The sequence below is a fragment of the Phascolarctos cinereus genome, unplaced genomic scaffold, assembly GCF_003287225.1.
Source record: "Phascolarctos cinereus isolate Bilbo 61053 unplaced genomic scaffold, phaCin_HiC Scaffold_5;HRSCAF=322, whole genome shotgun sequence".
Classification (NCBI taxonomy): Eukaryota; Metazoa; Chordata; class Mammalia; order Diprotodontia; family Phascolarctidae; genus Phascolarctos; species Phascolarctos cinereus.
This window is the reverse complement of record NW_027555958.1, coordinates 303,495,956-303,508,450: the sequence shown is the minus strand read 5'-3', so window position 1 is coordinate 303,508,450 and position 12,495 is coordinate 303,495,956. Positions and strand designations below refer to the sequence as shown.

General features: G+C 40.5%; 1 protein-coding gene and 1 long non-coding RNA gene across 2 annotated transcripts in view; both read right to left on the bottom strand.

Moving 5' to 3' along the window:
- Positions 1-1,393, bottom strand: part of ODAD4 (outer dynein arm docking complex subunit 4) — a 52,241-nt gene extending 50,848 nt beyond the window's left edge. Inside the window, exon 1 of the mRNA XM_020972645.2 lies at positions 1,057-1,393. Within this exon, the coding sequence (XP_020828304.1) occupies positions 1,057-1,170 (114 nt within the window). The 5' untranslated portion in view covers positions 1,171-1,393. The remainder of the gene's footprint in view (positions 1-1,056) is intronic.
- Positions 1,394-2,055: 662 nt separating this feature from the next.
- LOC144457751 (uncharacterized) lies at positions 2,056-8,839 on the bottom strand. Its single transcript, XR_013487220.1, has 2 exons — positions 7,281-8,839; positions 2,056-4,453 (listed from the first exon to the last, which is right to left on the bottom strand). It is a non-coding gene; the product is annotated as an uncharacterized LOC144457751 (long non-coding RNA).
- Between the last annotated feature and the right edge of the window lie 3,656 nt (positions 8,840-12,495).

Sequence of the window (12,495 nt, the reverse complement as noted above, 5' to 3'; positions counted from 1 at the left end):
AGTGACTTGCCCAGGGCCACACAGCTGGTAAGTGTCTGAGGCCATATTTGAACTCAGGAAGATGAATCTTCCTGACTTCAGGCCCAGAACTCTACAATTCAACAAAATGCTTACCAAGTATTAAGCACATACTAAGTCTAAAGTGGGCAGCTAGGTGGTAAAATGGACTAGAGTCAGGAAGACCCAAGTTCAAATTTGGCCTCAGACAGCTACTAGCTGTGTGACCCTGGGCAAATCACTTAACCCTGTTTGCTTCTGTTTCCTTGTCTGTAAAATGAGCTGGAGAAGGAAATGACAAACCATTCCAGCATCTTTGCCAAGAAAACCCTAAATGGAGTCAAGAAAATTGGACAAGACTAAACAAGAAGAAGTCTAAAGTAGTATGCCTCGGGGCAGGTAGGTGGCGCCTTGGATAGGGCACCTGCCCTGGATTCAGGAGGACCTGAGTTCAAATCCGGCCTCAGACACATAACACTTACTAGCTGTGTGACCCTGAGCAAGTCACTTAACCCCACTGCCTAGCAATTAACAAACAAACAAACAAATAAATAGTGTGCCTGGGATACAAAGACCAAACAAACCAACCCAGTTTCCTGCCCTCAAGGAATTCACATTCTAAAAGGTGAAATTACAAGTAGATTCATAAGTAAATAAGTGTAACAGCACATAACCATCTGGGAAGGCTTCAGGAAGAAGGTGGCGCTGAAGCTGGGCCTGTAAGTATTCAGAGAGTATCTATTAAGTATTAAGTATTCTACCTCATGTGCAGAGATTATTGGGAATTGATGAAGTTAACAGCAATTTCTCAAGGAGAGGGCGAAAGGAAAATGACTGGGGTAAATTAATCTAGGGCTGTAATGGGTTTGGACTGAGGGGGATGATGAACGATCAATCGAGGGAACGAGGTATCTCTACCAGCATGGATTGGGGATTATCAGAGACAATTTAACAGAAACGGATCCATGTGAAGCTGGGTGTATCGGTAATCGATTAAAAACCCTGCTGTCGACAAAGGTTGATCAGCGATCAATCGCTAGGTCTGGAGCGGGGACTCACTTTGGTGAAGCTCAGAGCCGCCTTTTGATATTCCCCGCATAAGTACAGCCGCTCTCCCTCCGCCATGTAAGAGGGGAAGGTGCTCCGGAGATCCTCCAGCTCGAAGTCCGACATGACAGCCCGCTTTCAGGACCAAGCACTCTGTGGGAAAGGAAGAATGGAGAGTGCAGGAACCTTTAGGGAACCAGCCAGCTTGTGTAACATCCATCTCCTAGCAACCGAGGGGCATGACGTCACTTCCGATTCCGCCCTTCCTCCCTCCCTCTCTCCGGTCGGTCTCCTGAGTGGTGCGCATGCAAGGAGCTGGAGCTGCCGCGCTCTTCGCAAGAGATGTGCGTGAGGGAGGTGTGCTGCGTGCGTGCTTTCCGCGTTCTCCTCTCCTGCGCTCCTGGGCGTGTTCGCTGAGAGGCGCAAACGTAGGGAGCTTTTGCCCTTCTGTTCTGCCAGCTTGGGATTTATTCATCTACCTCCCAGTTGACACACCCGAAAAGAAAAAGCCCCCGGTCATCCCGGAGGTTACATTCTTCTAGGGGTGGGGAAAGGTTTTCCATATGTACATAGATATAAATGAATGAATGAATGGAGCATTTAATTTGCAAAGTACTTTGCTGGCTACTGAGAACACAAATAGAAAAAACAAACAAACCCTGCCTTTTCCTTAAGGGATCATATTCTAATGGGGGTGGTGGAGAAAGCCCCAACTATAGGGGATTAGGGAGGGTTTCCTGAAGGAGGTGTTGCCTGATCTAAGCCTTGAAGAAAGATAAACCTAGGAAGGCGAGCATTCATTCCAGCCATAGGGTCAACATGTTTGAGCAAATTCAGGAAACCCCTGGATGGAATGTCATGTTCAAGAAATGCAGTTGGTAGGGAGTATCATAGGATCATAGATTTAAAGATGGAAGTGTTGAGGTTCAGGGAACCGTATGTTGAGGTTTAGAGGTTCTGGGACCCCAACATAGTAACACGGGTCTTGCCCAAATGAATTCAACCCAAGACTTCTTTCAGCCAAAGACAGGGTTTATTAAAGATCAGCCATATTGGCCAGACTTAAGGAGTTTCTAGAAAATATGGCAACTCAAAAAGACAAGTTGAAGGGACCCCTTAACAACCCTTAACATCCCCTCCATCTCCCCCTGTCCCACCCCTGTTGGTCAAAGGTGACTTCTGATATGCTGATGAGCACAGAGAGTGCACTGGGTAAAATAGTACTGTGGACACCAGGGGGCAGCCACAAGTACAGAATAGGACCAGAACCATTAACCAAGCACAGTACAAGCCGTAGTAAGAATGGCCAAAATCAGGGCCTAATTCCAAGGGGAAAATCAAACAATATCAAGATAATCAAGAGAATGTAGCATACAGATACAGAAAATGAAAGGCAAAGGGGTACAATAATGGACAGCAATAACAACGGCCATTAAGTCTCTCTGCAGCTCGGTACTCCTGCCCAAAATACATTCAAATCAACACCATTCCTCCTGGATCTCAAATATCCCATGCAGTTGTCAGGTCCTTGGCACGCCTTTCTTGGAGGCAGTCTGGAAAATACCATATCCTCAAGGGCACCCCTCCACTGGATTTTTCCATTCTGTCTCCAGGTTACTTGCAGAGGCTGCTCATTTGTTCCTACTAAAACCCCTGACAAAACAGATTTCGATACAAGTTGGCGCAGACTCTTAAAATTTGCTTCAACAACTAGTTCATTCGTAAAAATCAATGCAAACCTCATAGTTCTAATCTAATCAATAACAGGGTTGAAAGGGGGAACACCAAAGTAGGAACCCAGAGTTTACCTGAAACTTCAGGGAATTTAAGTTACAAATACCCTATGCCATTTCTATCTTACTCTAAACTCCATACCCCCCCCCACCGGTATTCATGTGATCTTGTTAGCTCCTCAAAACTTTTACTCAAACCTTTTTTTTAACTTCACAGTATTTACCAATTAACTGTTAATTATTTTATGTTGCCAGCAATCAAGCAGTGCACCAAATGGGAGAGGGAGAAATAAAGAAAGACGTGGGCCAGTCAGGTCAGTGAAGAACTGAGCCAATTTATTCATCTGAGGGTACAGCATATATAGAAAAAACTAACCTAACTTTAAAGAGTCCTCCCTATAAGACACTCCTCAAACATCTGCTGTATACATGACAACACATATTTCCTAGTTATCAGGGTTCACAGATTGAACACTATACTCCAAGGTCTTCCCTGGTGCCCTGGTACCACCTGCATAAAGGAGTGGTGTATAAATCTAAAGATTCAAAGAGTGAGAAAGGAATGTCTCGGGAACCTCCCTTGCAGGGGAGATTTGGAGAGCCCACTTCCTAAGTGATTGAGCCCTGTGGGTTAAGACTGGTCAAGAGTCAAGCTCTGTCCTGGATCTTAAACCCAGATCGGACTTTTTAGACCTCCAGATTTAAATGCCATTCAATTTAAATTAATTCCGATTCAATTTAATTATCTAATATTCCCCTTTTAGGAGGAGCAGAGACAGACAAGGATTTCAACCCTCACATAAAAACATAAGGTATAGAACATGTTTTACAAAAAGATGACCCATGATACACAAATGAAGTCACATAAAAGTCACCAAGTTAACTTCAATTACAGCAAAAGATTTTTGATGACACTCAAATAATCAAGTTCAAAACAATGCCTATGAAATAAGTTGTTTATAAGATAACACATTTGCACCACAGGACATGCAGTACAAACAAATGTTATTTCCACATTAGTAATAAGCTTGAATACAATTGACTTTTCCATTGATGTAATACAAAATATTCCATAAGTTACATCCCTCTAAGTAAACTGGTTGCACTAAAATTCTCTTCTCCAAATCAAAGTAAAGAAGTTTCTAATTTAGTTTTAACAGTTAATAGAATAGCTAGGTCTCACAAACAGTTGTATCAATACCCAATTATTCTTACATTGTTTTGAAACATTTAAGGACCTTATTTCATCCAGACAAATATATCTAGTAACAGGCAGATGACTAGGCCAAATAGTCATTTGCAACTTTGTTGAGGATATAGAAAGAACTATAATTCTAGGCTGAATAGCTCTGATCTTACACACTTGCATTTTATTATAGTAGCTTATATGTATCCCAGCCTTAGTCCATGGAATGATGATATAATACCATGTCTGAATCTGTTTCACAAGCTTTGTTTTTTTTTTATCTTTGCTTAATTATTCCCATATTATTCAGAAAGGGTGAGTCATTTCAGGGATTTGATCTTATGCATGACTATTCAGGCAGGCAGATGACAAGCCCAAGTACTAATTTACCTAGTTGTTTGGGATATGGAATGACTACATATTCAAACTGAAGATATTTGCATTGTGCCCATGTCTTCTATTGACCACTTGCTCAGAGTATAGGAATTTTCTATAAAAGGAAAAAGAAGGAATATGATGATAATGGCACCAAACTGGTCCTTGATGACTTAACACATATACGGCAGGATAAAGCATCCTTAGCTCTGTTTGACTTCAGATAAGAGTCACAGTTGACAACCAACCATGCAGTAACAATTCCACCTCATAGACAAACTCAGGAATAGCCAGGTGGGAAATATTTCTGTTAAAAGGAGCACAATGGGGAAACTAAGCCAGAAGGATCCTACTTTAGGCCAGGCCAATGTCATCCTCTAGGTTTTCTCCTAGATATAGACCTCCACCTATAACAGTTCAGGATCACATTTCCTCTGAGTATCTTGTGGCATTTCTCTTGAATGGTGGATTACTGACTTAATAATCCATCAGATAATTATACCTGAATTCAAATCTCAAAACAAAATCAGTTATGGTCCTGAGAGCTTTTACCTCAAATGGCAAGTTTCACCAATCACAGCTTAGGGTTGGATATAGTTATTTTTCCTCTCATGAAGTTGCAATGAGCAATAAAAGTTTACCAGTACTTAAACATATATAAGAGATTTCACTTAACATTCTTCACATTTTTTTTTGTTCTCCAGCATAAATTTGTCCTGGTAGTAAAGACCAGTCATCAGAAATCATTTCTATATTATATATAAACTTGCAAATTCTCAGCAAGCCAAGTTCATTGTTTAGGAACTCCATAACCCAAACTAGCTCATTTCCCAGGGCTGATGACCTTGCCTACAGAGATGGTTTCCAGGAACCTGGCAAGTTTATGAAAAAAGGGGAATTGACAGAGACCCCAGAGGAAAGGCTGAGCCTGCTGCCCCTACCTGCCCATACCATCTACCCTTAGAGCTGCTGTGAGCTGTGCTCTTTGACACCCCCCCTCCACATGCAAGGGGGAATAAACTAACCCTGCTGCATACTCTCATACCCCAAGGTGGATTGCTCTAAATAAGCAAAACCACTCTAGATAAGGTTTTCACCTCATCTTTTCCTTTACACATGCAGTAATCAATTACTGATTTTATATTTCAACATTATGACAATAACCCCGAAATAACTTAGTTAAAACTCTTACACTTTCATAAGTGATAGCCAAATAGTTGTAGATGTAACTTCCTCTTAACTACAGACAAAGGTGGAAATAGCCAGTTCCCTAAATGGCAGTTACAAAATACTATAAAACAGGGTTGGCAGGGCTGATAAAATAACATAATTGGTTTTACATAATTTTTCCTCTGTCTTTTACTTTCTTTCAATTCATATTCTAATAACATCCAAGTTATAAAAAGTTGCTCAACATAACTGATACAAAAGTTTACCAATTTGCACAATATAAAACATTTAGAAACATAGCAAACCAGAAACAATATATGTATTTGAAACTCCAAACAAACCCATTACTGATCCAGTCCAGTTAAATGCATTTCCAAATTAACTTACACAGAAAATCAGGCACCCCATCACTATTGGCATTGTATACTGACCATATCTAAAACCCCATATAAAGTTATCAAATATGAAGCAATTACACCTAATTAACGAACTAATAATAACAGTTAAAAATTGTAGCTCATAGCAGGAATGGTGTTAGGCACTTTACAGTCATGTAAAGGTAAACTCAGGTAAATAGATGTGAGGTAACTTATGTAAGGTCACCCAGTTAACAAATTTCAGATCCATGCATTTTCCCAATTTGTCTTAATGTCAAATAGTATAATTAATTCTGACTTATCTTAAACATCCAATTAGGAGAGACACATTTCACTTAAAATGTGACCAGAATGAATTGAATTACACCTGGATGTATGTTCCAGATGGTATTACACAGAATCTTGGGTTATGGTTTTAATACTATAGTATTATATGTTACATAAATGCTATTTATTCCAAACATTTCATATTATAGGGTCTACTATTTCCAACCAATCCACTGCCAAAGATTGTAAAACGGTCAATCTGATATTAAGATTTAATCTACCCCAATGATCACACTTAGGAGCATATTTTAATTTAGTTCAAATCTGGGTTCCACAACCACAGAAGGAACCCATAGCTTAACAATTTACTCATAGCTCTTTATGATATCTTCCTATATACTTCCAAATCAAGCAGCAATTTTTATTACTATGGTCCCCACCAAAATAAACATGTGACATCTCACACAACCTTCCCTCTTAAACAAAGCCAAACCTTTCTCAATCCTTTCTGTCAACATACTTAAACTCTTTCATAAAAAAGACCCACACCTTCCTAATTATCTTCACATTCTTCCTTTATGCCATCCATTACTTTGTTCACCTCTTAAATTCTCCTTAAAATTTTTAGTATACAGTGGTGCTAAACAAAACTAATGACCTATTAAAGAATTTAATTCTTAAGATGCAAATGTTGGCTATTAATATGCCTATAACATTTAAACTGTTGAATTATTAACATTTCTGTTATTTGCCAAGAAATGGAAGCACCAAAAATCCTTTAAGATGCTTTTAGCCTTTACAAAAATCTTTAACAGCTTATAGAATTTGGTCTATTCAAGTAATAGTCAAGTTCTGGTATATTATTCACAAAAGTAGCAACAAAGCATTTAAAATTTACTTTCAGAAATAAGCTCCTCTTATATGGATAAGGAGCAAGACATTTCTTGAGATTCAAATACAGAAATCTATGATAAAATAAAACAGGAGTCTCATATAATTTATAGCAAGATTTCTAATTTCACAGTACACACACCAATTCAAAAAGTTACATTTACATTGATCAGTGCTTAATTTTAACTTGTATGGTCCCTAAATACCAAACTAGATATTCCAATCAAACTTAGCTACCTTTTGGCTGTCTCCTGGTTCACAAAAGACTTCCCCCTTTTTCATGAGCCAGGAAAGGGTTAAGTGCCGTCCAGTTTTGAAGTACAAGCCTTAAAACTTTCAGTGACGCAGCGCCCAAGCCTGTCTTTCTATAATCAGTGAAATGACCTTTTTCTTTAGCTGTAAAATAATAAACCCATCATTCCAGGGGAGGAGTGATGGAAAGAACTTGACCACAATTTCAGAAATAAGAAGGAAGAGAACAAAAATTTTCTAAAAACATAAATTAACAAGACATAGAGAGACACATAAGCACAGATACAAGAAACAGACCAACAACTTAGCAGCAATGAAAAGTCCTTGCTAGCTTAGGCTTTAGATCTACAAATCAATTTAAAATGCACATCTTTGTCAATCACATAAATACCTGTAGGTTTCAAGACCATATAGCTATAAAACTTGGCCCACTCCAGGAGAACAAAGCCATCTTTGGACATGTTAGTACCCATGAGGGACACACACAGACAGAAACAAAAACAATGACAATAACAATAAAAATAATCCTAAACTTTTATTTCACACACATATGTCTATATAGCTTACCTTCCTTATTTATGCCAGGCAGCCAGCTATCTAGAAGAACGAGGGTACTTACTTTTGATGTACCATCTTTTACTGCATCATCTTGGCCAGGACCCTGGAAATGAGGCCAAAAATCCAGCCCCCTTCAGCCACCCCAAAGGCCAGTTAACCTGTAACAGGGCTCTTCCCAAATCCCTTTGGGAGAGTCCTCCAGCTAGGACAACTAAACCCAGGCCTCTCCTAGATAGGATAACCTTTATTTAAACATCCAGCCCACTTATCCAAATTGGATTCTCAAATCTGCATCAGCTGGAATTCCCTTAACCAAACAGGTCCTTACCTTTGTCCCCTTTACCACAGACAACCTGCTTTCTCTTGTAATGAGAAACTAGACCCAAAGAGAGGGGAGTCTGAGATAGGAGTGGAGTGAAATTCCCCAAATCAGAGATCTGATACAGGTGGGGGGAAAAATAATGCCGGTACTGAGCCCTGCATCTGAACCCTCTGACCAGTCTGAGTCCCTTTCTCTCTTCATATCCCACTGCTGCCACCAAAATGTCACCCGGCAATCACATCACAAGACTTATGTGAAAACCAGGTTTATGGCAAGATAAATGAACATGCATGTGGAACCCAAAGGGTTCCCAGTCTTTACAGAAGTTTACATTTTTATAATAGCAGGACAAAGGGAAGAGGGGATACCAGGAGGGGGCATGACATGGGAGGGGGAACAGTGCAGCAAAGGTGGGGAAAAAGACACAACCACTCCCCATGGGGTGGAACAAGGTGACAGCAAAAACCTTCTTCTTTTCCCTTGAGAACTGCAAAGGACCCCAGCTGCACAAACATTATCCCAGCCTGTCATAGACTAGCTAGTGCCTGTCTTGCCTCCCAAGGACATGCAGAGAGTCCAGCTCAGAGTGAAACAACAAATTACGTCAGCTCAGGGGAAGCTTCATCCTTGACACATTCAGGGCCTCCTGTATGCTCTGGGTCCAGCGTTTCTGGAAAATATGGCAAATCAAAAAGACATGTTCAGGGGACCTCTTAACAGCCCTTAACAGTATATACAAGATGGATAAAAAATAAATACGAAGTAATTTATGGGAAGGAGCCTTCTAGAGAAGCTGGAGTTTGAGCTGGGCTTTGAAGGGAACTAAAAGGAAACCAAGTACTGTTTGTGAGAAGACTTTGTCCAAAGCAGAGTTGCAGAGGGAGAGTAATGTTTAATAAAGTAGGAAAGTAAGGTTGGAGCTAGGGGATGGAGGGCTTTTCATGCCAAACAGAGGAGTTTGTAGTTGAACTCAGTGTCGTCACCTGTAAAATGGACTAGTTGAACTAGAAAGACTAGAAAGTCTTTTCCAGTTGTAACATTCTTTGATTCTGTATTGATTAATCAAAATCAAAGCACATTAAGTATTAATCCAGGCTAGGCACTATAGATGGAAGCTGCTGGACAGCTAGGTGGAACAGTGGATAGAGCCCCAGGCCTGGAGTCAGGGAGACCCATCTTCCTGAGTTCAAATCAGGCCTCAGAAACTAGCTGTGTGACCCTAGGCAAGTCACTTTACCCTGTTTGCCTCAGTTTCCTCATCTGTAAAATGAGCTGGAGAAGGAAATGGCAAAGCACTCCAGTATCTTCACCAAGAAAACCCCAAATGGGGTCATAAAGAGTCAGACACGACTGAAATGACTGAATGACAACAGGCACTATAGAGTGTATAAAAAGAGTATACTCTTTTTCTCAGTCTCTATTGTATCCAACTACCATCCCATCCCAACCATCCCATCTCTCTTCTCCTCCATTGTTAAACCTCATGGAAAAAGCTGTCTATACCTGATGTCACCATTCTTCATGATTCACCCTCTCCTCCAACCCACATACTGTAATATCCCTTCAGTCTCTACCCTTTTACTGAAGAAACTGCTTTCATGAAAGTCACCAATGACCAGATTACCAAAACCAATGTCTTTTTGTCATTCCTCACCTTCCTTTACCTCTCTGTCAAATGCCATTTCTGTAGCATTTGTCACTGCTGATCAACCCTTTCTATTTTCTCTCTGTGCCATTTAGTTATGCTTCTATGACATTCTACTTAGCAATTCTGTTTTTCAAGTACTAATAATATATGATCTTGAGTTGAGGAGTTAGATGTATTTAACTAAAAGGCCATGAAGATTCTTAGCCAAGTCCTGACTTTTCTGTTGAACTCTGGACTCTTACTTCCAACTCTTACCAGATATCTCTCTATCTACTTGTCCCACTGGCATCTAAGTACAGTACAGATAAAGGTAAACTCATCTTTTACCTTATCAGCTCTACCACTCTCCCAGTCACTCAGGCTTGAAATCTCAGAGTCATTTTTAAGCTCCCCTTCCTCTCATCCTGAAATTCCACTTAATCCCTAAGTTCTGCTGACCACCGTTTCTCACAAAAGCGTTCTCTTCTTTCTTAGCTTCAGAGGTAGCACGTTTGTCTCTTCTCCTCTTAACTCTCCCTTCTCTGCTTACTTCTCTGTTTCTTCATCTTCTTCCCAAACCCTTAAGGTAAATATCCCTCAATGTTCTGACCTGAGTTCCCCTCTAGGCCCTTCTCCTTACAATCTTCTGTCCTTGAACCTCTATGTAGATTCCTCAAATCTCTGTCTCCAGCCCTGATTTCTAGACCCTCTAACTGGCTACAAAAGAGAAACTAGGCCTAGATACATAGATCTGGGAGTCAACCTGAAGGTCTCATTGGCATTTCAAACGTCCAAAGCCAAATTTATTATCTTCCTTCTAAACCTGTTCCTCTTTCTTACCCTACTCTTTTTGTCAGACTTCTTTGGCCAGTCTCCCATGCTCAAAACTGGGGTTATCTTAAACTCCCTCCCTCCTCAGATTATCCTGTATTTGTTCATTTTATACTAGCATCCCTCAGAAGAATGTAAGCTCCTTGAGGGCAGGGAATGGTTTTTATTTTTTATTTTATCTCCCCTAGCTCGAAGTAAGGATTTAGTCAATGTCTTTTGTTTCTTTTTTCTTTTTCTTTTTTTTGCTTTTAGGCAATTGGGGTTAAGTGACTTGCCCAGGGTCACACAGCTAGGAAATGTCAAGTGTTCGGTCTGAGGCTGGATTTGAACTCAGGTCCTCCTGACCTCAGGGCCAGTGCTCTATCTACTGCGCCACCTAGCTGCCCCTAATGTCTTTTGAAATCAAGGAACTCTTCTCTCTGCCTTGATTTCCATTTACAAACACCATTTCTGCTTCTGACCTTTCTCTTCTATTTGTCCTCTCCTTTTATGTCCTATTGCCACTACCCTAGTACACACACCCTCATTACCTTCTGCTTAGACTATGCAATAGCTTTCCAATAGATCTTCCTTTCTGCCCTCTATCCCACTCAACTCAGCCCTCCTTTATACCATTTTAAGACTAATTTTCTATCCATCCAGACAGCTGAGTGGCACAATGGGTAGAGCATTGGACCCTAAGTTAGGAAGACCTGAGTTCAAATCCATGCCTTAGGACCTAAGTAAGTACCTAAGACTTAAGTTCTTGACTTTTTTTTTTGGCTAGGCAATGGGGTTAAGTGACTTGCCCAGGGTCACACAGCTTGTAAGTGTTATGTGTCTGAGGCCAGATTTGAACTCAGGTCCTCCTGACTTTAGGGCCGGTGCTCTATCCGTTGCGCCACCTAGCTGCCCCAGACTGAAGTTCTTAATAGCAGTGTGATACTGGGCAACCCTCCTTAACCTTCTGTACTTCACTTTTTTCATCAACAAATTTGCACCTATCTTCCAGGGTTGTTGTAAGGATAAAATGAAAATGAAATTAATATTTGCAAAACACTGTGCAAATGCTAGTTTTAAGCTGTTATGTAAGGATTTGGTCATGTCAATCCCCTGCTCAAAAATTTTCAGTGGCTCCCTATTGCCTACTGAGTAAAGTCCAAGGTGCGTTGTGCAGTATTTAAAGTTTCCAACAAGTAGGCTTCAACTTTTGAGTCTCATTCCATATTATTCCCCTCCAGTCATTCTATGTTCCACTCAAATCCTGTTACTCTGTTCTTGAAAGCAATAAGCACTCCCTGTACTTTCACGTGTCCCTGCCTTTGCTTAAACTGTTTAAACATGTCGAAATTCCAACTATCTTATAGCCCAACTGAAATGGCTTCTCTCCAATTGTGCTTTCTCTGTTTTATTTATCTGATATCTTCCCTGATTCCTCTGTCTGCAGGTCCTCTGTCTCCACTTAGTTCTCAAAGGTCTCCTTGTTTTGTATGTCTCCAACATACTCATCACATTATCAGTATATACTATAGTTATTTGTATTTGTGTCCTATACCCCCATTAGTTGTGACCAAACTTTATCAGAACTTTGTATCTCCCCCAAGTGCCTAGAATAGGGCTTGACCCACAGGAGATGCTTAATACAGGACTCTATCTTGCATTCTCTTCTCTTCTCTCTCTACACCCTCTCTCACTAGTTCCCATGAGTTTAACCTCTATGAAGTTGATTCCTAGATCTCTAGATCTAGCCCAATCTTTTCTGAATTCCAGTCCCATATCACCAGCTACTTATTGGATATCTCCAACTGGATGTCCAATAGGCATCTCTGATTCAACACGTCCAAAACAGAAAGCCTTCCCCCAAACCCACCCCTCTTAGCAAC